General features: G+C 40.7%; 1 protein-coding gene across 2 annotated transcripts in view; it reads right to left on the bottom strand.

The window, feature by feature from the left end:
• Positions 1-1182: 1182 nt before the first annotated feature.
• The window catches only part of COCH (cochlin), a 31676-nt gene continuing 9060 nt past the window's right edge, over positions 1183-23798 (bottom strand). For both annotated transcript variants that reach the window (XM_083508529.1, XM_083508530.1), the window contains 8 exons: positions 14726-14859; positions 13479-13541; positions 12675-12719; positions 12439-12586; positions 7768-7871; positions 6372-6598; positions 3434-3950; positions 1183-2592 (listed from right to left, as the gene is read on the bottom strand). In XM_083508529.1, coding sequence (XP_083364655.1) covers positions 2417-2592; positions 3434-3950; positions 6372-6598; positions 7768-7871; positions 12439-12586; positions 12675-12719; positions 13479-13541; positions 14726-14859 — 1414 coding nt within the window. In that variant the 3' untranslated portion in view covers positions 1183-2416. The remainder of the gene's footprint in view (positions 2593-3433; positions 3951-6371; positions 6599-7767; positions 7872-12438; positions 12587-12674; positions 12720-13478; positions 13542-14725; positions 14860-23798) is intronic.

Consider the following 23798-nt stretch of genomic DNA (forward strand, 5'->3'; position numbering starts at 1 on the left):
TGTCAGTGAACATTAGCACATGGAATAAAAAAGTTAGGCTGTGATAGGTCCTAAAGTGGACATTCTCTTTGGTTTGTCAAGAGCCTAACTTTTCATTGGTTAAAGAGTTCTGGCTGAAGAGACTAAAAAGGCAGACCTAGCACTGTGGGAGTCTGGAGTTAGGGACTGAAGAAGCAGCTAGAGGAAGAAGCAGAAACAGAAATAAGAGCTGAAAGGTCCTAGTGGCATGAGGCTGTGGCTGTCTAAGGAGGAAGTGAAGACACCAGGGCTGAGACAGAAGCTGAGTTGATCTGTAGGAAGAGGAAGACTTCAGCAGCAGTCCTCTAGAAGAGCTGAAGGCAGACTGTCAGGTGTCTACAAGTAGCAGTGAGTTCCTGGCCAGATGAAGACTTTGGATCAAGTCTTCTGTAAAGCGAATGTATTAACTGGGGAGAAGATAATAGCAACTGGCTATTGGCTTCCAAAAAGAAAGAGAATGAGTGCAATGAAATTTATCCCTCTTTAAAGTAACCCTTAAAGCAAATATTCACGTATTTAACATCTAACTCACTAATAAACCTAATCTGATGTCATAAGTAAGTTTCAACAAAATTAATGCGGGCAGCCAGTGCTGTTTGGATGTACTTCTGCTCACGCCTTCCATGTACCCAAGCAGTTAGGGGACTTTACAGGAGGAAAGAAAGAAAGAAGCCCCCTTGTGCAAGTGGAATTTCACTCACGCAATGCTGGATTTCACCCAATATATTTGTTTGGCTTTTAAATTGGAAGACTTCTGGTACATTTGTCCTATAGCCGAAGGCAGCCCTTGTCTACTAATTGGTGAATAAGGGAATATTTAAAAATGAGACGTTAGCAGTAGGAAAGTTGGTTGCTTCAACATACAAGGTGTAAGTGGCAGGTATTTCATCTGAAATAATATAAAGGTGGCCCTCCTGACAAAGGAGTTCAGTTTTAGAAGCAAGCCTCATACCTGCTCTCACCTCATCACCTGAACCATTCAGACCCAGCATATGATTCCACCACCGTACCCCCTGCAAACAGTTACCATGGGGTAGGTTGAGACTGATGACATACCCTTGCCTTACATTATACCACTTGCTACAATTCATCATTTCCCCAAACAGTATACAATAATTATTTTTGTTTTCTTGTGATAATTCCACAGTTAATGATACAAACAGCTGCATTCTTTGTTATTGCTTTATTGAATTATAGCATACTATTGGGAGTCTTATAAAAAAACAAACAAACCATAGTGTGGAGAACAGCTGTCATGTAAGGTATGTGTATTTTCCATATCAAACAGTTTTAAAGCTATGAATAAAATAGTAATCTGAGAAAAGTGCATATTTTCCCCTCCCACATGCTAAAAACAACACCACCTATGTTGAAATATCTAGGTAATAAAGTAGAAAAATACTAGGCATTGTTGCCACTTATATTTATGTAATATATTGACAATCATAAATTATGACTAAAAGCCAGTTAAATATGATCCCTTCTGTACCTTTCATAATTGCTTATAATGTTTACAAACAAAACAACTTGTTGCGGGGCAAACAGTTCTGCAGTTGATGGTGGGTAGGCAGTTTACAGCCCAGTTCATGGGTCTTTTAATCTGGCATAACTGGATTTAAATGAATTCAGTCCCACTGACAACAATTGAATTAATTCAGATAAAAGCTGAAAGTTTTTCTTCTTAATAGTTTCATTGCATTCCAGGCAATTAAGGAAGTGAGAACTCAATACTTTTTATTTTTTTTAAGCAAGTAATTATTCATACAGTACCAAATCTTTGGAGATGCACATGACCAAGGTTTGTATGTATATGTTGTTTTTGTTTTGTTTTAAATCCAAACTTAGCCAGATTTTAAACCGCTTTTATTTGTGCTTTGGAGTAGTCAAATAATTTTTTAAGAAACTAATTGCTCTACATGAACTGTTTATCAGGATGCATACAAGATGTTCTAAGCACTAGTCTGCTATGCAAATGCAGCGCTGATAGCTATGTACTCAGCAAAATATTCCTTTCACCACAGTTGATAGTATTCTAAAGCAATCTTTTTTACACTTGATAGAATGTATCTGAGATTATATTCAGCATTTAATCCCAGGATCAGCTGTGTATTTTCTCTATATACATAACATGAATATCAAGTAACCTTAACTATAAGATCTGCATCACTTTAAACTTTAACTGAGAAATATTAAATATACATATGTAATGGCAGCTTTGGGCTAACTTCTCCGCTTACTGATTATTCAAACAAAACTTCCACTGACTTCCGTACAAGATCTGCCTAAAGAAAGCAGAAGAGTAGCCCTTTGTGTCCTAGAATAACAGAACATCTATACCCTAGAGAGACCTCCTTGGCATTCCTGACGTGATTTAGAGTCATCTCCTGCAGCCTTCCATTTACTGTTTGGAGTCCAAGAAATCTCTGCAAATGCCTCTAACAACATCAGGAACAAGCTGCTCCAGTCCCATAAACTCTCTTGTGAAAAAGGTGTGTGTCTCCCTTGGTTCAGATGCCATATCTTTTAAGTCTTCCAGTGGTGCCCAAGCAATGCCAATGGAGAAGGTGGTAATACCTGCAAAAAAGAAAGGCTGGTTTAAGCCTCAAGCAGACATGACAATGGTTTATTGAGTCTTCCTTAAAAAAAATTTAAAAAGTGAGGCCTGTGTCATTATCCTATTTCATAGCTATAAAAAGGTTATAGGACCTGCCCATTGCTGTGTGTAAGTGCTGCTTCAATTTCACAGGAATACAGAGAGTGGGTTTTGTAAGATGGCTTGCAGAATGATCCCATAGCACACACGATATGTATTTTGGGTTCTTGATTCGTCTATGGGTAGTATCCAAACAACATGTCTCTTTAGTGCAAGGATTTCTGCTTGTACAATGAGTCTTTGCCCATTCTCCTGCCCCTCCATGTGCCCCACACCTTCCCCATATCTGCTCTCGAGGGTTGAGGGACACCGAGAACATACTTAGGGAGCGCATGGAGGAGGAGAGGGCAAAAGTTACATTGTGAAAGCAGAAATTTGTGTGCCAACGGGACCATGACTTAGTGCTGCTTTGGATACAACCCCTTATGATTGTTGTGTCAGAACATGTAATGAGGCAAGTTGGTCCAGAACGTAGTGGGAATCTCTGTTAAACCCAGGATGGGTATCCCAAAGTAATGGATGGTATCTGACTAAATCATAGTCAGAGTAGACCCACTGACATCTGTAGAGTTGTTAATCAAGACTAGCTTCAGTCCACCAAGTATGACCTGGTCAGATACCACCCAATGAATTCTAATACACATAGAAATTAACAACTATGAATTATCTTTCACAGCTGTTCAGATCATTAGCTTCAAAAGCAGCCACACTCCCCACACCAGACGTAACTTGTATGAGCACAGACAGTGACAATCATTTTACCTGCTTTGTGAGCAGAAACAGCGGGTCCTCGGACATCATCATAAGACTGGCCATCAGTCAAAATCACCAGGAAATTTTTGTTGGCCCCATCTCTCACAGGTCCAAAAACATTTCTGGTTGTATAGGTAATGGCCTCTCCAGTAGCTGTGCCACCACTCATGTAACGGATTCCTCGGACGGCAGAAAGAACCCTCTCTTTTGTGACGTAGTCTGTAAAGCTGAACTCAGTGCGCTGGTCGTAGGTGAACTGAACTGCTGCAATTTTGGCACCAATATCTGTGATCTCAAATGATTTGGCAACATTGCTGATAAATTCAAGCATGAGGCGGAAGTTGCTATCTCCAACGCTGCTGGAGCCATCTATCAGGAAAGCTATGTTGACTGAGTTGTAGCATGTCTTGCTGCACAACATTTGTTCATGAGCACAGAGTTTTTGAACAAGTGGCTTCACATATTTTGTAGTACCAAACCAAGTGGGTATGTTGTAGGAGAAGAAGCCATTATTTTGACAAACAGCCTGTTTAAAAAACGAAACAGAAAAGCTATGGATTTTGGCTCTTCTATTGAATAAGTGGATGTTAACTACTTACCTATAACTCTCTGATGTATTCTTTTGGTGGGGGGAGGTACTGCATTAAATGTTTGTTTGTGATGCATGGTGCTTATATCTTCCCTTGAGACTGTCTATTTTAAAAAGGGCATATTTTCCTAGACTTCAACAGAAAGAACCATTGTACCTACCTGAAGGGTAGATTTGCTTGCCCAGTGTTGCATCACTGTGTTGGGCTTACTTGCAACTCTAGTAGACAAAGGCAGGAGGAGCTTTTACAAAAAATAGTCTGTCCCCTCTTCAGTTTTGCATACTCACTGAGCATGAACAGTGGGGAACTGAAGATCAGGATACTGTTAACCTATTTCCAACAACAAACCATTACCTGGAAGCCAACTGTGCAAACAGAGATGGGAAAAGGTGTTGCAGGGTGTGGCCCCAGTGATGCTACACTGAACAAGCAAATCCCGCTAGCAAACCTCTTCCTCCGTTATAATCCCGTTGTTCATCATTTTCCTTTCTGGGATCTTCACACAGCGTTCTCAGCTCTCCAATGTCCACCTTTTGAGCCACTGAAACAAGTACTGTTGAAGATCCTCTCTTTTAAAGTCCTGTTCCTGGTGGCCATCACCTCAGCCCAGAGAATCTCTGAGATCAATGTCCTATTGGTGACAATGTTAGAAATATGCAGAGCAGCAACCTGGATGTCCCTGAGCACGTTCACCAGGCACCTTTGCTTCCTCTGAAGTGGCATTTGGCAGGGGGTGGGCGGCAGCAGGCTCTCCCATAGTAATAACTTGTTACAGTTGGGACCCACCCTAGTTGGGTAAGCTTTTGTACATCCCAACCCAGTGATGCTACACTGACAAACGGAATAGTACCATAGTGCCTACCTGAAGGTCAGAGCAGGGCTATCCAGCCATGCCGGAATAGAAGAAATGGCCACTGCTTGTTGTTGTTGTTGTTGTTGTTTTGATATTAGGTTCGAACCTTTGTCAAGCACCTTCCCGTAGGAATGCTAGTAAGTCAGGGATGGATGTGGTTTCCACTGAACCTTGCTTGTGCCCAGCCCATTTAAGAAAGCCCCTCCACGTTGCCTGGTAAATGCAGATTGTGGGGAGGGAACGGTCAGTACCAGGGCCCTGCGGGACTTGACATCTTTCCGCAGGGCCTGCAAGACAGAGTTGTTCCGCCAGGCCTTTGGCCAGGGCACAGCCTGACTCCCTCCCTCGGCAATCTTCGCGGAGCTCTGGCCCAATGGTTGCCAGTGGCCTGAATTAATTAATTTTACAATGAATGATTTTAGAGTGTTGTTTATGTTATACTTTTATACTGTTTTATTGTTGTTAGCCGCCCTGAGCCCGGCTTCGGCTGGGGAGGGCGGGATATAAATAAAATTTATTATTATTATTATTATTACTAGTGCTGACCGGACTTGTCTCCAAGAATCCAACCCAGCTGATGCTGCCTTCGTAAGGGCTGATTAAAGCCTGTGGGGTGGTAGATCTCAGTGTACTGTGATCACCATTATGGAGGACCAGCCAATGCTCCCTAGACTGGTTGTGGTGGGGGAAGCGTCCACTGCTTCGCACCAACAAGGAAAGAAAACAATTGTAGATGAGCAGCAAACCCTGGCGGCCGGGGCGAGCTGCTCTTGTCCCCCTCTCAAAAGCGAGGCCATGGATTCTAATCTTTGTGTGCATGTATATGTGTATGTGTGTGTGTATTTATGCAGAGAAATAACAGTAAAAAGAGTGGAATAACAGAAGAATAAAATTGCTAAACCAAGATGAAAGAGTAAGCGAAGCCAAAGGAGAACGTGATATTAAGCAAAAAACTGAAGAGGGACCAGACTATTTCCTGTAAAAGCTACTCCTGCCTTCATCCACTAGAGACACAAGTATGCCCAACCTAGTGATGCTACACTGGCAAGCAAAATCAAGGCGGTATCCAATTTAAATTCTACTTGGAGCAAAGTCATTCAAATTAATAGGCATAACTAGCTTAGGCTCAGCCATTTCAATGAGTCTACTCTGAGTTGGATATAGCCCATAATATTTACTACTTGGGAAATGCTTTCCTTCCCCTAGCAAGCTTACTTATTGTTACTGAGATTGCTGTGTAGAATGTTTCTTATGTATATTACAACGATCCCTGTAGCATGAGTGATGTCTAATGGTTGTTTCTAGAGCATAGCTGCATCATCTCCTGAACTTTACCCTAAACTTCTCAACTCTCAAGAGCTTTTAGTTGACATTGTCTTTCTTATATAACGCTACCTTAGCAAAAGCATGGATTACAACCTGCCGATTTTTCAGTTGGGGATCTTGTCCAAAATCTATTGAAGCCCCACCCAGAGGCGGGAAATTTAGGAAGTTCTGTTCTCACCTTCTCAACAAAGCCAATGTCTTGAACCATCCCAAGCTCTTCGGGTGTGGGCTTTGCAATGGACACAATGAATACATTAATACCAAATTCTCTGGCCACTATTCCAGCTTCTTCCAGATTGTCTGATGGCCAGCCATCTATGAAAACCACGATGACTTTAGGAATGCCTTTGCGTACCCCATTTTCAGCAGTAAAGAATCTTTGTGCTGTGTGTTTCAATGCTTTTCCTGATAAGGCAGCAGTAGGGGGAGAGAAAAGAAAAATGATTTAATTGTCAATTTTAGCTACTTTTGAAAGCACAACTCATTCTGTTCAGATATCTAAAACACAGACTTCACAGACCAGGGACTTATGAACAGTAAATAGAGAATCTGTAAAACCTAATTTCAAGCAGTGTGGCAGTAAGGCAGCCATCCTACATGCCAGGGGCGGGGGGGGGGGGTGGCTAGCCCTTTTCAGACAAAGGGCCACTGCAACCTGTGTTCAGTTTTAAGAGCCATATATCAAAGACAGTGTGAATTCTTTTAAAGGAAATTTGATGACAGGGGTGGGTCACAAATGTTTTGGTATTACAAAATCATAGCAGAAGAGACATGAGAGTTATCAATACATTATTTTTAAATGACAAATTATCAACACTGTGCTTTTACAAACGATCCATCAGCACATGTATTTCTGTTTGACTGAATGATTTCCCCTCTCTTCACCCCACAAGCAATTTTGGGGGTTCTCTTGCCCCCCTTCCCCACCAATTTGGTTCGGGGGGGCTGCAGAAAGAGAGGGAGAAAAGTTCCATTGTGCTCACGGAAGTCCTTGAGCTAGTGGGACAAGTTAGCTGAATCCAGCCCTATGCTTTTCTGCAGGGATCACACACAGGAATTATAGATACAAGTGGAAACAGTTCCAGAAGAGATTTAGTAGTGATTCTCTATATCGGGGGTGAGGAACCTGTGGCTCTCCAGATGTTGTTGGACTCCCATCATTTGGCCCCCAGGCCTGAGGTCCCTCACCTCTCATCTAGCATATGTTGTTCGAGGCTGTCAATCACTTTGGTTGCTATTTCAGAAGGCTGCATTTCTAAGTGCAAATAGCTTGAATGGCTTTAGTTTAGATAAAGGGCCAGATTCAACTGCATGGTGCTACCAGTGGGAGCTTGCACAATGACTTCTGCTCATGCAATGGGCCTTTCCTCTCTCTCCTCTTCCTGCCCTCCAAAATTCGTTCAGGGGTCTCATAGGCATGCAATGGGCGGAGGGGGGAGATTGTTCCATCAGACAACCAGAAATGCGCTGACAGAGCCATCTCCTTAGCGCTACATTGAATTCCTCTCAAATACAGTATATCATTATTTGAAAATACTATTTTTTATCTTTTGCTGGCCTGGGCTTGTACTTACCTGTATTGGAATTGCCTCCTTTGAAACCTATCTCTTTTATGGCAAATAATACATCTTTTGATGCAGTGAAATTTTTCAGGTAAAATTCTGTTTTTGGATGCTCACTATTTAAAAAACAAACAAACAAACAAACAAACAAACAAACAAACAGAACAAGGTCATAATGTAACAGTGCTAAAATTAATGCTTTGGAGTCTGAGTGGCATTATTTAATCTATGAATCTTTTCAAAACTGATTTTACTACATCTGTTTCTGTTAGTTTCTTCTCCAATATAGAGTCAGATTCAGACCCACTGGTGCTCCTAGACCCAAGTAAATTACTGCTTCCTTAACAAAGATAGCTGCAGTCCTCAAATATGACTGCACACTATCTCAGAACAATCTTTGGCAATTTCCACAAGCATCACTTAATCAGTGATGACATTTTCCAGGTTTGTAAATTAGAGGCGGAAACACGCGTTGATTAAAAGGTATGCACAGTTTTCTTTCACTTTCTAAGCAGCACACATATTAATAACTCAATCAATCCCATTGGGTTCAATGGCAATTACTCTACAGTAAGAATGCATCAGGTGTCAACCATAAAATCACTTGTGAAAACACTTCAGGCATGATCTAGCTGCATGTAGGGCCTGCTTGTAAAGAATCTCAAAAGTGCTTAATGGTTGTCCTAGTTTCTCCTGTGTCCCATGTGTGTTATAGGCACAGTGGGAAGTAATAGGGTAATGGGATGTCTGAGCACATCTTCTGTATCTCCACCCTGCTCCTTTCTCTGTGCCTTACAAATTTATGTTAGAAGAAAATCGACTCTTTTAAGCCCAGTCAGAATCTTCTACATTTGCATGCTCTACCAGTGGATGGAAGTAGACCACAGACCTTCTTGTCTTCCTTCCAAAGCATTGAAACAAAGACAACTGAGCAGACAACAGCACTGCGGAAAATGTCACTGAGGTCTATGAAAATGGAGCCATAGATGCCATATTTTTTATTTTATAAACTTGTACCGCACATTTAACTTTATCTAGATTCTAAATACAATTTAAAATAGATAATTGTTTTCTTTTCTTTTTACATTTTTAGGCGTGTTTGGATACCAAACACATTCTGATTGCACAGAACAAAGTTCTGAGCTGCTGGAAGTTGTGTAGGCTGTGTAGCAACCCTTTTTCCAAGTCAGCATGTTTAAGCTTCTCTTCCTATATCTGCTTTTCTTCTTGTTTGAAAGGCGGCTGATGTGTCTCTCTCTCCAGCAACCCCTGCCCCACAACCGAAACCCGTAGCATATCTCTTCTTTGGGGACATGAGCTTCTTGACTTGATAGCTATGAATCCAGTATACCTGAAGGAGCGTCTCCACCTCCATTGTTCTACCCGGACACTGAGGTCCAGCACCGAGGGCCTTCTGGCGGTTCCCTCAATGCGAGAAGCCAAGTTACAGGGAACCAGGCAGACGGCCTTCTCGGTAGTGGCGCCCTCCCTGTGGAACACCCTCCCACCAGATGTCAAAGAGAACAACAACTACCAGACTTTTAGAAGACATCTGAAGGCAGCCCTGTTTAGGGAAGCTTTTAATGTTTGATGTATCACAGTATTTTAATATTCTTTTGGAATGGCTGGGGAAACCCAGCCAGATGGGCGGGGTATAAATAATAAATTATTATTATTATTATTATTATTATTATTGAAGCAACCATATCTAAGGTCCACTCTCAAAAAGCCTGAATGATCAGCTTGATTCCCCAAACCCCCACCTTGCAGGAGCTGGAAGGAGATCAGAGCATTTTGTTGACAGAGGGAAGCAGATGATTGATTATTTGGAGGGAAGAACAGAGAGAGAAATGCTTGACCCTCTGCCTGCCTGACACAAACGCTTCAATTACTTTTTACCCCTTGGGTTTCCAAACACAAGTTTCCTCTTGTAAACAGGTGAATAGAACCTCTCACAGGAAAAAGCAGCTGGGTTGCTGCAGGGGGGAAGGGTCTGGTGAGAGTCGTATCACTCTCTTCTTGTGATGTGATGAATTGGAGTGGAAAAAAGCAGGTATGCTCAGGCTTAAGTACACGCTGCCGCCCGCCAACCCCACCTCCACAATTGTCCCCACTCTAAATCCTCTCTTTCCAAAGCAGATTTCATCCCCCCCCCCCCGGGGTTCTGTTGCATTCATTTGCCCAATGCATTTGGATATGTGTCCTTCAGAAGAAACTGTAAAAAACATGAAGGTAAAATAAGATGCAGATTATCATGTTTTATTGCCATGGGAGATATTTTTGTGCTTAGTTGTGAATTACTGTTTAAATGGATGTCTTCACAGCTGCCCCGGAAGAGAGATTTACAGTCAAAACGCATTGGACTCACTTCAATAAACTGTTTCCAAGCACCTGTTCTGGGTTTTTTTGTTCTGTATTTTTCCCACCACAAGCAAAGTGACCATATCCACTGGCTGCATGTCAGATATACAATTTAACTAAATCTAGGAGTGCTATTTTCAGTTTAAACTCTGCCCTGCCTTAATCTCTTGTACGTGTTTTTCCATCACTGTCAGCCACTCAACACAAAAAGCTTTTCTTGGCTCTACTAAAGTTTTCAGAAGAACTGCTCATTTTTGGAGCATAGATGACACTAATTCTCTTGGATGAAATGTTTGTGCTGCTAGTGCAGCCACAAATATAATTGAATAATCCTTTTGTGACTTAGATGTTTATGTGGTAACTCATCATCAGCTTGGTAACAAGCAGTGTAAATTGTTCCAGATGTTTTTGGTCCTTTTTCTTTTACATATATTGTTAACAATCATTTGTTTTTGGATTACATTCGCACAGTAACGATCAATGTGGATTGACAGAGCAGAGTTGATACTTTAGTAAAAGAGACAGAGGGAGGGAGGAAGGAAGTGGCAGAAATAAAATCTCCACTACTTAATCTCACAGATGGTTCAAATTTTAGAGGGGGGGGGGGAAGGATTTATAGCCCCTTTCTCCCATAAGTGATTTCCAAAAAAAGTTACAGCGTTGGAAACTTGCCATTACACAAGACCAGATGTAAGGATCCCAAAGAAACTGAAGTATTGTTTTTAAAATTGGGGTGAGGACTACAGTGGGAGACATTTTGCATGCAGCTTTGATCCCTGGTATCTCCAACTAAAAAGGGCCAAGTTGCAGGTAATAGGAGATGGACATAGCTCAGTCGCAGTGCATCCACCTTGCTTGTGGAAGTTTCCAGGTTTAATCTCTGGCATCTCCAAGTAGCCCTGGAAATGTCCTTTGTCTGAAGCCCTGGAAAGCCACTGACAGCCAGCATAAAGCAGCTGTCAGTGAGCTAGGTGGACCAATGCTCTGACTCAGTATAAGGCAGCTTCCAATGTTCCTATGTAATGGGAAAGACCCTTTTTTGAGATTGTGAAAAGCTACTGCTACTCAGAAGTAGGAAATGCTAGGCAGAAAGATGGGCAAATAGTCTGATGGTATAAGGCACCTTGCTTCCTACAGTCCCTAAGGACCAACAGAGCTGCTTTTTGGTGCATTTTAAACCATTATATTGGACCACTGATCTTTTGTCCTTAACTTTACTCCCAGTCTGTGGAAGTGTGATGGTAACTGATCTGTCAATAGCAAATATACCACCTTAAAGCTTTGGATCGTCGCAATATAGAAACAGCCATGTTTTGGCATGTCTGTGGTGGGTGGTCACTCTCATTTCCTCTGTTTCCAATGTTCAAACGTAAGCACAGTTTATTCAGAAGCCGAATGAAACCAACCGTGTATCAAGCTTGGGGGAATTGTTGGTAAGGAGGGTATCCATGCCCTGTATATCCACAGTCTTGAGGTGCTTAATATCTGGCTGCTAATCTGGCACTGTGGGAACTTCAGACGTCATCTTAAAAAAAGCATTCTGGATGCACAAAACAGTGAGTTGTATCAAAGAAACTTAAAGGGAGATAGGAGGGGGTGAGGCGTAATGTGAGGCAGGGCTTTAGCAAATGCATATCTGTTTTTCTTCCTTGAATAGCTATTATTCTGCCCCTTATCATGCTAACCATGCTTTCCCACTTGTGTTCTAATAACCCTAATATACCTATATATAGATTAAATCTATTGATGACTACAAGCGTATATAGGAGGTGTGGGGAACATTTGACCCTTAATGTGTTGCTGAACTACAACTCCCATCATCCATGGCCATTGGCCACACCTGCTGGAGATTATGGGAACTGTAGTTTAGCAGCATCTGGAGAAGCAAATGTTCCCCACACCTGCTGTACAAATAACCAAAAACATCACAAGAACATCCAGAGAAAATGTGCCTTTGGCTACCGAATGCTAGGGAGTGATACAAGTGTGGGTTTATCACTATGATCTAATCGGCTAAACACAGTAATCACAACGCCACACTAGACTGGTGTCAACACATCACTTTCTATACTATTACTATTTATTTATTTTCATGTACTTGTTAATATACTCCTAATATACTCCATGGGTGCCATTTAATATTTAACGTGTAGGGGAACAGATGGCATTGATAGGCAGTTCAAATGTGATTCAAACTATAACAGAAAATGCATAACTGTAATAATGTCTTTTTTAGTTAGATCATGCCCACGCTAATCACATTGTTATAAATTATAGCACCTAAGAAGGAGCGATGTACCAAATAGGACATATTTCTAGTACCTGGCTTGTACAACTCCCACATGCGGTCCTTCAGATCCAATTCCCAGCATCACCGCTACTTTCCCAACAAAGTTCTTCTGCAAATTAAATCTACGCTGCCCAATATTGTAGCTTCCATCAATCAGAAAAGCAATATCCGCTTTACAGTCTGTGAACACCCAAGATAGTTAGATTAACTCAAGGGCAAATTAACATGAGAGATTTGTTTTATCGGACATGGTGAAATGGTAACCTACCTTTGTTCCCAGATTTTTTCTCAACTGTTTTCTTGGGCCGTTTACCTAGAAAGTAGGAAACATCATGAATTCTATACCTGTAAGTACTCTTAGTAATAGAGCTATGAAAGGCCCTTCAGCACAGACATTCAAAACATACTTCGAAGATTCATTTCCCCATTATTATTTAATCATTTTAAAAAACACGCTGCTGACCACAGACACAGAGTGTGGAGTATATACGCCAGGGATAAGAAACCTGTGGCCCATCAGATACCATTGGACTATAACTTCCTTAATCACTTTGCCATGCTGGCTGGAGCTGCAGTCCAACCACATCCAACAGCTCACAGGCTTCCCATCCCTGATATAGACAGAAATAGACTCACTGTTAACTGTTATAATAACAAGTTTCAGAGATTATTATCTGGACTTATCTTTTGTTTTGTATAATGCTGAAAACTCAAATAAAAATATTTACATACACACACACACACACGTTATAGAGATTACCAGTAAATAAGATAAAATATGTTCATTTTGCCAATAATAATATACAAATTATTTGCTAACAGCTATTTTCCTTTCCCATATGCCTGGAATAAGCTTGCTACCTGAACACTTCTTGCAGGTCTTGGAAAATTCATAAAATCCTTCTGTACAAAGAAATCTCCCTGCATGCTGTGCTTCTGGGTCTCTCTCTCTCTCTCTCTCTCTCTCTCTCTCTCTCTCTCTCTCTCTCACACACACACACACACACACACAATATATATATATATTTATATACCTGATCAGTAAGAACATATTTTGAAAGAAACATCTTACCTGTGGGTGGGCGTGCTGTTGAAATTGGCCGCCCAACAGCTTCAAGTGCAGCACTCATGGGTCCTGTTACCACATTGAAAAATAAATTAAGCTTAATGCATTTCTGTCAAATTGCATTATGGTAAAACAGGTTGTACATGCTCAGTTTTACCTAATAAAAGAAACTGCAAAAAGTCAACACCTCAAGCCCCTGGATCTCACTGAGAATGAGACTCCTAGGAGATAGTACAATAGATAAGGCATTTAGATGCAAAGAGTCTTCCTGCCTATGCTCCAGCCTAAAATGAGATTGCATAATACTAAAGTAAACTAACTCCAGAGCAGTGGCAGACAGAAAGTAAAATGGAAAACCCTACAGATGACAAGAATATTTCCCCCAGTTACCTATACTGTGAAGTACTTTTTATCATACCGATGATTCATGCCCCAAAGTTTTTTTACTTTGTTTTTATATTGATGATTATTTGATGTAAGTCATTATTGATGGAAGCCAATAATGTTAACTAATATATATATAGAGAGAGAGAGAGAAAGGGAGAAACAAGTGACTGACAAGAACAGAATGTTAATTTACTTAAAATATTTCAACTTCTAGTTTCATCAGAAACATAGCTGGACTGCAAACAGGGCACCAGTTTCTCAGTTTACAGTCTGGTGACTCTGTAAACTAAGTATTATCTTTTCAATGGCCCATGAGCAAATATAATAAGCCCAAAGCCCTGAGACTGAGAATGACCATGCAGAGTGCAGCATCTCAAATAAAGATCAGGAACCAAATGTAAATGAGTGCATTTATGAAGATCTCTCACATCCTACGGCCTATTGAGTAGAACTTACTGCTTTGGTAGTTCTGAAGTAATTATTCATGTTATGCGTTGCATAACTGTCCAGGAATAATATGTACATTATTCCTGGCATCAGTTTTTTCAAGGCAAAGCAAAAGCCAATGTTTTGACAGTTGCATATGCTTCACATATTTTTCACGGCAGCCTAAAATATTTAGGAGGCTCCCTGGAGGAAAAAACCTTGACTCAACAAGGCATCATTTGATGCCTGCTGATTTTGTACATTAGGTTTGTCTGAAATTCTTTATCACATCACACAAGAGGAGCAGCACGGTGGTTTGCTACTCTTAAAAATAGAAAATTAAACCAACAGAAAAAATAATAATGAGCCAGCCAGTTTCTTCCATGCTGATACTTTCCAAACTCACTTGGCAAAATAATAACACTTGAACATGCACTTACTGGAAACTGAGAATGATGATGACCATCTAGCGAGTGCTTGAGACTGGATTCCATTGGCATAGATTGCAAGGTAGTTCTCTTGCCCTGGCAATATTTGCACTCTGACAGGCCCACCTTTACTGGTGATCACCCCTCTGTACCAAAATAAGATTTTCAGATACACATTTGTATAACTACATGCAACCAAGACCATTTCACACTGTGAAGAAGACTTGTCTAACTACGAGCCTGATCAATTTTGCAAGATGGCTGCAATGCCTTCTTGCATGGGCTAGTTCCAATCACTAAGATTAAGAGGGAAATAAATAAAGAAAGAAAGTTTATGTATTTTCAGTGCAATGCAATGTGCTTCCTAGGAAACATTTCGGATTTACTGAACAGTTGCTTTCGGCTACAATACTATACACACTTACCTGGGAGCAAGTTCAGTAGAACTCAGACATCTTATCAATACATTTAGTATAAACGCAGCAAAATGTGTGAAGTGTCCCCAAGACTGATTTGAGAAGTAACTGCTGTTATAGTTTAAAATATAACTGCCAAGGGTACAAATTTGTCTCCTTAGCTGAGCTGATAAACTTTTGAGGTTTGTAACAGCTTTAGTTGGATACATAACTTGCAGCACTTCTTAATGGCCTGCTCCCAAGTGGTTTGGCTTCTTTGTGTGTAAGCAGAATTTTCGATAACCCAAGTCTTTAAAAGGTCAATAACTTTTAAGTAGAGTCTGTAAGCATATTTGAAACTGGTACAATTGACGCTGGATGGGTGCAATACGAGCTGATCACTTTGCTTCCACACACATCTTTTCGGCAACAATATGGACAAATGATAGTTTCTAACCCACAGTTTGCTTTCCCACAATGGTCCAACGGGGATATAACCAATGCATGAGCAACTGAGGCCATGTCCACCTTTTTCCAGCCACCAATCACAACTGGTGAGAAGTAAAACGGGACTGTGGCTGCAGAGACGTAACCCAAGCTATTCTACTTTGTAATGCTAACTTCCAAAATCTTCCATCTTTTCTGCCAAAAATAGATGATAAAATGGCTATCTGAAAGGGGATTTCTGCTTCAAATATTTATAAATCAACTTGGTAGGACAGCAATAAATAATTCTTGACTACACATCCTTCATACTTCTTAAGTGATTGGTGACATTTACTCAGCATGCTAGTTCATAAGAGCTAACTATCAATGTCAAATGAAATCCTCCCACTCATGAATGTCCTATTACTGTAGTACAAAAGTAATATAAATAATATTTGTTTGGAGCAGTTACAGCTAGAGGAAAATAAAAGTTAGAATGGAGGATAGTAAAATAGCAGAAGGAAGAGTAAGAGTGAAATATGAAAATCACCCTTATATAATCATTCAGGAAAATAGTAAATAGATTTGAATTCCTGATACAACCACTATTAGGGAACATTTCTATAGTTCCTAGGAGGACATCCCAGAGGCTGTAGGATGTCTCTCCAAGGGTGGAGAGGGAAGTCCAACCTCAGAGGGGAGATCCAACCTCTAAAGGCCTCTACTAGCCACTGCAGAAACCTCTGCAGCCTTTAACTTGCCAATCCTGTATTAGAGCTCCAATATTGGTAGCAGCAAAACAGGGGTGAGCCAGGAGAGATGAGGGTAGACTATGGAAAGACTTGAATCCAAAGCTTTCCCATTCCCCCAACACCATCTTTCAAATGGGGTGAAGGTGGTGAGAATATATCAGCCCTGACACACTGAAAACAATGGGAGGGAAATCTCAGAATCAGAAAACAAAAAAGAATCCCAACCAATGAAATGAAAAACAAAGAAAAGGAAAAGGAAAAAGGAAAAACTAATCTCTGACCTCCCTTCCATCCTGCTGCCATGCTCTCAGCAGGACTTTGGATATTTTGGATTTTCTGCCTTCAGTTCTCCCCTGTCCCGTTAGTAGGATTGCTCCTGCTCCTATAAGTTACTTGTAGTTCAACCACATGTTGCTGCTAATGTGGGGTTCATAAACATTTAACTATCATATTAATTTGGATCAAAGGATGAAAAACCCACCATATGGAAAATTCAGCCTACACAACTTTTATCAGCATTCCCAGGAAATGAAGGATTATGTTTTATAGCTACAAACACACGTATATTCAATTAACTTTAATCTGCTGAAACAGTAATACTACTTTGATGTTCCAGCAAAATTCTGGATTATGCATTAAATTCTTGTTTACCACCACAGCTATCTTGGCTTGCTGTTGTTGAATAAGTGTGATCTTTGAGATAACAAACATGTAAAATAGTCACCATAACATAGTGGCTAAACGATTCAGAAATAAATCAGGAAGTGCCTGGGCCAAATATAAACTGTTATGAAGTCAATAAATTGACTTAGGCAAGCCACTCCCACAGTTTCAAATCCCTTCCCCATGAACACAATGGAGAATTTCTCTATGAATATCTATGATTTTCCACCCTCTTCTTTTTTAACATGTATTCGTACCAATCAAAGCTGCTTCCTAATGGGCAGTCTAGTAAAAATGACGAGCAGATCAAACCCACTGAAATTATTGTGGCCTACCTTAAAGTAACAGAATTAGGCTTGGCAAATTATCTCCTTGGAGGTCAGTGGAACTGTATGGGTTTAAATCTAACTATATTGGCTTACTTGGATTACAAGCTTTTCCGTCATCACTAGAATGTTGTACTTTATATACTGTGGGCAACATAGGATGGACTTATCATTATGTGATGTAAATACACTACATCTCTGCTTCTTTTAGCACTGAGGGGCCCTTTTGGAACATCTTTTGGATTTGCCTCAAAGAACATCAAATAACTTCCCTCCAATAAACCCTGGTTTTGTTGTCACCCTGTCATTCCACTATTTGTGCCCTGGGCTTGTTGCCACTCAGCACGTCAACATCTATTTGAATTACCCTGGTAATTTTCCAACACTCTCTTCACTTTGCCAGTTACCTAATGGTTACCACATTTCCTGTAAGTGCCCCAGTTGTTTGACAGGAACAGCCTGGAGATGTCACTGTGTTTCTTTAAACCCTGATAACTATTACATGGGGCATGGGTGGTGCTGTGGGTTAAACCACAGAGCCTAGAGCTTGCCGATCAGAAGGTCGGCAGTTCGAATCCTTGCGATGGGGTGAGCTCCTATTGCTCGGTCCCTGCTCCTGCCAACCTAGCAGTTCGAAAGCATGAAGTGCAAGTAGATAAATAGGTATATATTTCCTCTGGCAGGAAGGTAAACGGTGTTTCTGTGCGCTGCTCTGGTTTGCCAGAAGCGGCTGTCATGCTGGCAACATGACCCGGAAGCTGTACGCTAGCTTCCTTGGCCAATAAAGCAAGGTGAGCACCGCGACCCCAGAGTCATCCGTGACTAATGGTCCCTTTACCTTTAATAACTATTACACACTGCTAATAACAATATTATTTTATGATCCTGCAGTTCACATTCTACAGGTATGGCTCTGAAAGGTATGACATATTGAATGGAGAAATACAGAGAAAGCCTTAGGGAAAAGGAACAAAGCATCACTGCCCTTTCAGGACTCTAAAGTTGCATACATACAACATTTTATTCTAGAATCAACAGAGAATGAGCACTTGTTTTTTTCTATATATCCCACACACAATCTAGATCTATTGCATATTTCTTACCCCAGACAAGTGCTTATTGAGAAACTGGTGTCATTCAACAACAAAGGTTTGTTGCAGATTGATTTTGCACTACCCCGCAGTGTGCCTATTTGAAAACAGATTGCCCTAGCAATGGAAGGTGTATTCGCACTACCCTAATGACATTATGGATGGGTACGTCTTCATTCACCTGGGGCATGTGCAGGGAGCATACCCTCCAACATTTCTCCAATTAAAATAGGGACGTCCTAAATAATAATAATAATAATAATAATAATAATAATAATAATTCCACCATTTATACCCCCTCCCATTTGACTAGGTTGCCCCAGCCACTCTGGGCAGCTTCCAACTTGTGTAAAAACATAATAAAACATTAAACATTAAAAAACCTTCCCTATACAGGGGATGCCTTCAAATGGCTTGGGGATCAGATAACTCCATACCCTCCAACATTTCTCCAATGAAAATAGGGACATCCTAAGGAAAAGTGGGACATTTCAAGATCAAATCAGAAACCGGGATGGCTTCTGTGAATCTGGGACTGCCCCTGGAAAATAAGGACATTTGGAGGGTCTGAGGGAAGAAATGGAATGGATAACCTAATCAAAGGGAGGGTTTTAGAAAGCATATCAAGTAACCACACCCATCCTTGTGGAAGGCAGTATTTAGAATCAATTTAGGTGATTACAGAAGGAGAAAAGCTGGATTTTTAATGATACAAATGGGATAGTATGTATGCAGCCTGGGATATTATTTTCTTGTCTTCGGTGAGCATAAGTGAGTATAAATATATATATAAATTTTGTTAAAAATTGTCCAGTAGCACCTTAGAGACCAACTAAGTTTGTTCTTGGTACAAGATTTTGTGTGCATGCACACTTTCTAAGTTTATACCAAGAACAAACTTAGTTCGTCTCTAAGGTGCTATTAGACAATTTTTTAATTTTTAAAAATATTTCGACTGTGTCAGACCAACACGGCTACCTACCTGAATCAAAAACCATAAGTGAGCAGCTAGCAATGGCCTTTTCCTATTTTATGAGCAAATAATACTTCAGGACAATTGTTCTGGCTATTTTTTTTTAACTGGACTAGCATCTGATGGTGAAAGGCTATGAATTATTTTGAGTTTTACAGAGCAGCGCAACAGAAACACTTTTCTTTAAATTCTGGCACCTGTATCATTCTGATATAGGTCTAATAACAACTGAGAGGAGCAAAACATTTGTGCAGCACACGTTCCTCTTACCACAGAGTGGCCACAACGAGCCCTCACCTAGGTTTTTATCTAGGGCAGCCTTCCTCAGTTATGTTATTGGACTAATAAACACTGCTCTCATTTTCCCCTCTAGTTCTACTTCTTTGCTTGAAGCTACTAGAACAGTTCCTTACTCTGTCTGTGTCACTTTCCATTTACATTTTATCTTGGCATTTATAGCCTATTACACATCCTCCACCATCATCAGCCAGCATAGCCAATGGTCAGGAATAGCAGTGGTTCAGTGGTTGTGGTCCAACAATGCCTGGATTCCCAAGGTATGACTAAAGACTAAAGATCCTACCATATATATTTTTAAAAAAAATTAAGGAGGCAGCCTATTCAGAGTTAAGCATGGGAAAGCACAGCTGATATAAATGTGGACATTAAGTCTCTGCCACTAAAATCAATAGCACTTTAAAGTGTTTCAGCTTGATCCAGATGGTGCCTTAAGTTCTGGCCAGTATACATGACCCTATCACAAAGAGCATCTGCATTCTTAGCATAGATTTCATTTTAAAGCCGATTTCTAACATCTGTCGAAGGACTTATCCTTAAGCACAATAGTAGAAGGAAAACAAAAATAAATTTTCTAGGTCTTCCACTGAAGAAAACAATTTTCAGATATCTTCATGGACTAAAGTCCACTTCATTGGATGTATGAAGTGTTATCCCAAGTGGACTGAAGTCCATAACAATTTATTGCATAATACATTGGTTAAGCCTTTAAGGTGCCGCAAGACTCACCGTGGTTGTTTTTGCTGCAGTGGACTTACACAGCTCCCCCTCTGGAAATTAGAATTCACCTAACTGTTACTAGGCTTTGACTTCAAGCTACAGCCCTCTTATCCATATACATCAGCTATATGTGCACAGATGAGATGCTGCCAACTAGTCCCTGTTCTCTTGAATGGGCTTAATGCTGTCAAAGTAATATAATGATCAGCTCAGCATAATTGTCCAGGGAGGACAAAACGATGCCAGAACAATCTCCATACAAGTTGACAGAGATGATGTTGCCATGCGAAGACAGGAAAAAACATGTCAAAGTGAAGGAGAATTGTTATTAGTCTTTAACTACAATGTTCCACTGTGATGGAGATAAAAAATAAAAAAGAGAAGAGTTGAGGTACTGTCCTTACAAGAACTGCACATGCATTACTCAGTCCAGAAATCCAAAGGAAAATGTCTCATCTGAGATCCAAATGGCACACCATGATGCTATTACTTTGCTTTCTGACAATACAGATGGGGAAACCACATGTGCATTAAATGGAAAGCAAAATGCAGACCTCCTGGGTCTAAGCAGGAAACCCAAAATATGGCAATTAAATATATGAAAACATTTTGCATGCAATTAACTACAATGGTATTCTCTGTGGTTAATGACTGGAATGCAAAATAATAAATCTATTGGAATCTAGGGTCAGGGAAGACAGATTATCAGATAAATATTGTTCTTGTTATTTTCTCTCCCTTTTTCTCCTTAACTTGAAGTGGCTGAAATCAGTTCCTCTTGTCTTCACCATTTGCCATTTCTATCTTGTTTTGACCTTTGAAGTATTATATACTTTTTCATACTGCCATTGGCTGTGATACAGTAATACAATGTGAATGCCTGCAAGAAATAGCATTGGTACAACTGTTTTGCAGACACTTTCTCTTACCTTATGTATCATGCCAAACTTTCAAACTGAGTTTGGGACTTAAGGAGTTTGGTGTAAAAAGCTACTAAAGGAAGCAAATACAGTGCCAGTCCTCACAACCAACTAGTAGAATTGTAAATTTTGGTTGAGTGGATGCTAGTACTGAGAGCATGCCAATGGCATCACATTACTCTTTGCGTGGACAGGCGAGATCCCCCAAACCTTGGGCAGCCCCCGTGTGGAATAACGAATCAAGACAACGTGCTATGGGGTTATCCAGAGTGTGTGTGGGGGGGTATGGGCTGGCTCTGGAGAACATATGTTCAAGCAGAGAGAGCCTGCCCCCGTGCCGTCACAGGGGAGAGCAATGACAACCTCTAGGCGTATGGTCAAAGCCTCCTGGTTTTGCCGCCTCAAAGAGAAGGGGGGCATGGGTCACTGCTACACTCCCACCCCCATTTAGGGAAGATAGACAGGTAAGATCCTCCCCCTATTGTGTGGGCAGGGTGGTCCCGCCCCCTACCTGGCCTGATATATTATTATTATTATTATTATTATTATTATTAAGGGTTGGTGAGGCATGTGGCCTGGGGAGAGGTTATGTGGCCTGGGAAATAGGCATTCCTTTTGAATATATGAATATATGAAGACCCCAGGGAGGGGTCTTGCTCAACCCTGCTACTTTTAATGGCTAGGAACTGTAGCTGGGACTTGCTGTATGGACTCTGCCATTGATTTGTAGCTCCACACCACCTAACCTTGCTTCCATATTATTATGCTATGTCAGAAGACTCAGAGGGTTGGTAGATAAAATACACTTTGGTAATGCCCCCCCCCCAATTAAGCAAAAGGATTTCCCCCTAAAATATAATGCAATTAGATTTAGTGTGTCTCTTTAAAGAGCAACAAAACCACAGTTCTTCTCTTGGTCATACGCCTGATATCATACATTCCTTGAAAAGAATCTAAGATGATGTAGTGAGTGTTTTAGTCTTTTTGGAAAGTTTTAAATCTTTGGAATTTATAGCTATGATGTGCATCATCAGAAATGATTTATTTCTATTGTGCAAAGAGGGAGCTGGCTTCCTAGCTCCATAAGCATAGCCCCTTCTGTGGCTTTTCAGGCCACATAAGGGCAGCATAAATGCCTAAAATTGTCCGGGTTAGTTCTTTTTTCTGTATGAAAAATATTTGTCTGTAGATAACCCTCAGGAAGTTATAGAGTCAAGAATGCTGCCCTCTAGGGATGGGAAGAAAGAAAAACCCTGTCATGGCAGCTAATTCTTATAAGCTAGGAAGGATTTAACAGGCCAAATTGCAGAAAACCTAAAAATGGGAGAATAGCCCAGAAGCCTATTACGGATACAAAACAGTCCCATGATAACATGCAAAAGTATCACATGGCAGCTTGCAATTATGCTATGAATATGGGGATAGGAGACAGGGAAAAACATTTGTTGGTTTGTTTCTTTAACAGAATGGGGGTAATGAACCTGTGATCCAGATAATAATAATAATAATAATAATAATAATAATAATAATAATAATAATTTATTATTTATACCCCGCCCATCTGGCTGGGCTTCCCCAGCCACTCTGGGCGGCTTCCAAAAGAATATTAAAATACTATAATACATCAAACATTAAAAGCTTCCTGAAACAGGGCTGCCTTCAGATGTCTTCTAAAAGCCTGGTGCTTTTAGATGCTGTTGGATTTCAATTCCCTACTGCCCTTGACCAGGCTTCCTCAACCTCGGCCCTCCAGATGTTTTGAGACTACAATTCCCTTCATCCTTGACCACTGGTCCTGCTAGCTAGGGATCATGGGAGTTGTAGGCCAAAAACATCTGGAGGGCCGAGGTTGAGGAAGCCTGCCCTAGACGGTTTGGCTAATAATAATAATAATAATTTTTTATTTATATCCCATCCTCCCCAGCCAAAGCCGGGCTCAGGGCGGCTAACAAACTCCCATGATGGGAGTTGTTGTCCAAAAACATCCAGAAAGTTACAGACTCCCGAACCTGCTTTAGAATCTATCTGGGCTAATGACTGGTAATAGCGAGAAGCTAACGGTTTCTCTGAAGAAAAGAACTGCTAGTTAAGTGCAAGGAAGATAGTCAAGGTCTTTTCACTGATAGCCAAAGTAGTTACTGCTGAAGGTCTGTTCTCCTGCTGGCTAAGGAAACATGAGCTGCAGAAATGCATCTGCAGAGTCTCAACACTGGAAGCTTTTCAGTAAAGTACATGCTTTTTTGTAAAGCACATGCATGTTTATCTGCTTAAATCAATAGTGGAGAATCACATCTGGAATCACTTCTGGCTGGAGGACTAGATCTAGAAATGGCCAACTCTTCATGAGCCACTTTGACAAGTGAGTGGGGCTACGCACCTGTCAATCTCCTGATATGATATGACACCAGATGATTGAAACTTTAAACTGCCACCATAAAGAAAAAAACTGGGTGCACACTCTTAGCGTTTCAGTTATTTGCCAGCTTTAACTTTCTCACGTCTGATGTTATATGATGTCGGGT

Source organism: Podarcis liolepis, assembly GCF_965112155.1.
Source record: "Podarcis liolepis genome assembly, chromosome: 1".
In the NCBI taxonomy this organism is placed as follows: domain Eukaryota; kingdom Metazoa; phylum Chordata; class Lepidosauria; order Squamata; family Lacertidae; genus Podarcis; species Podarcis liolepis.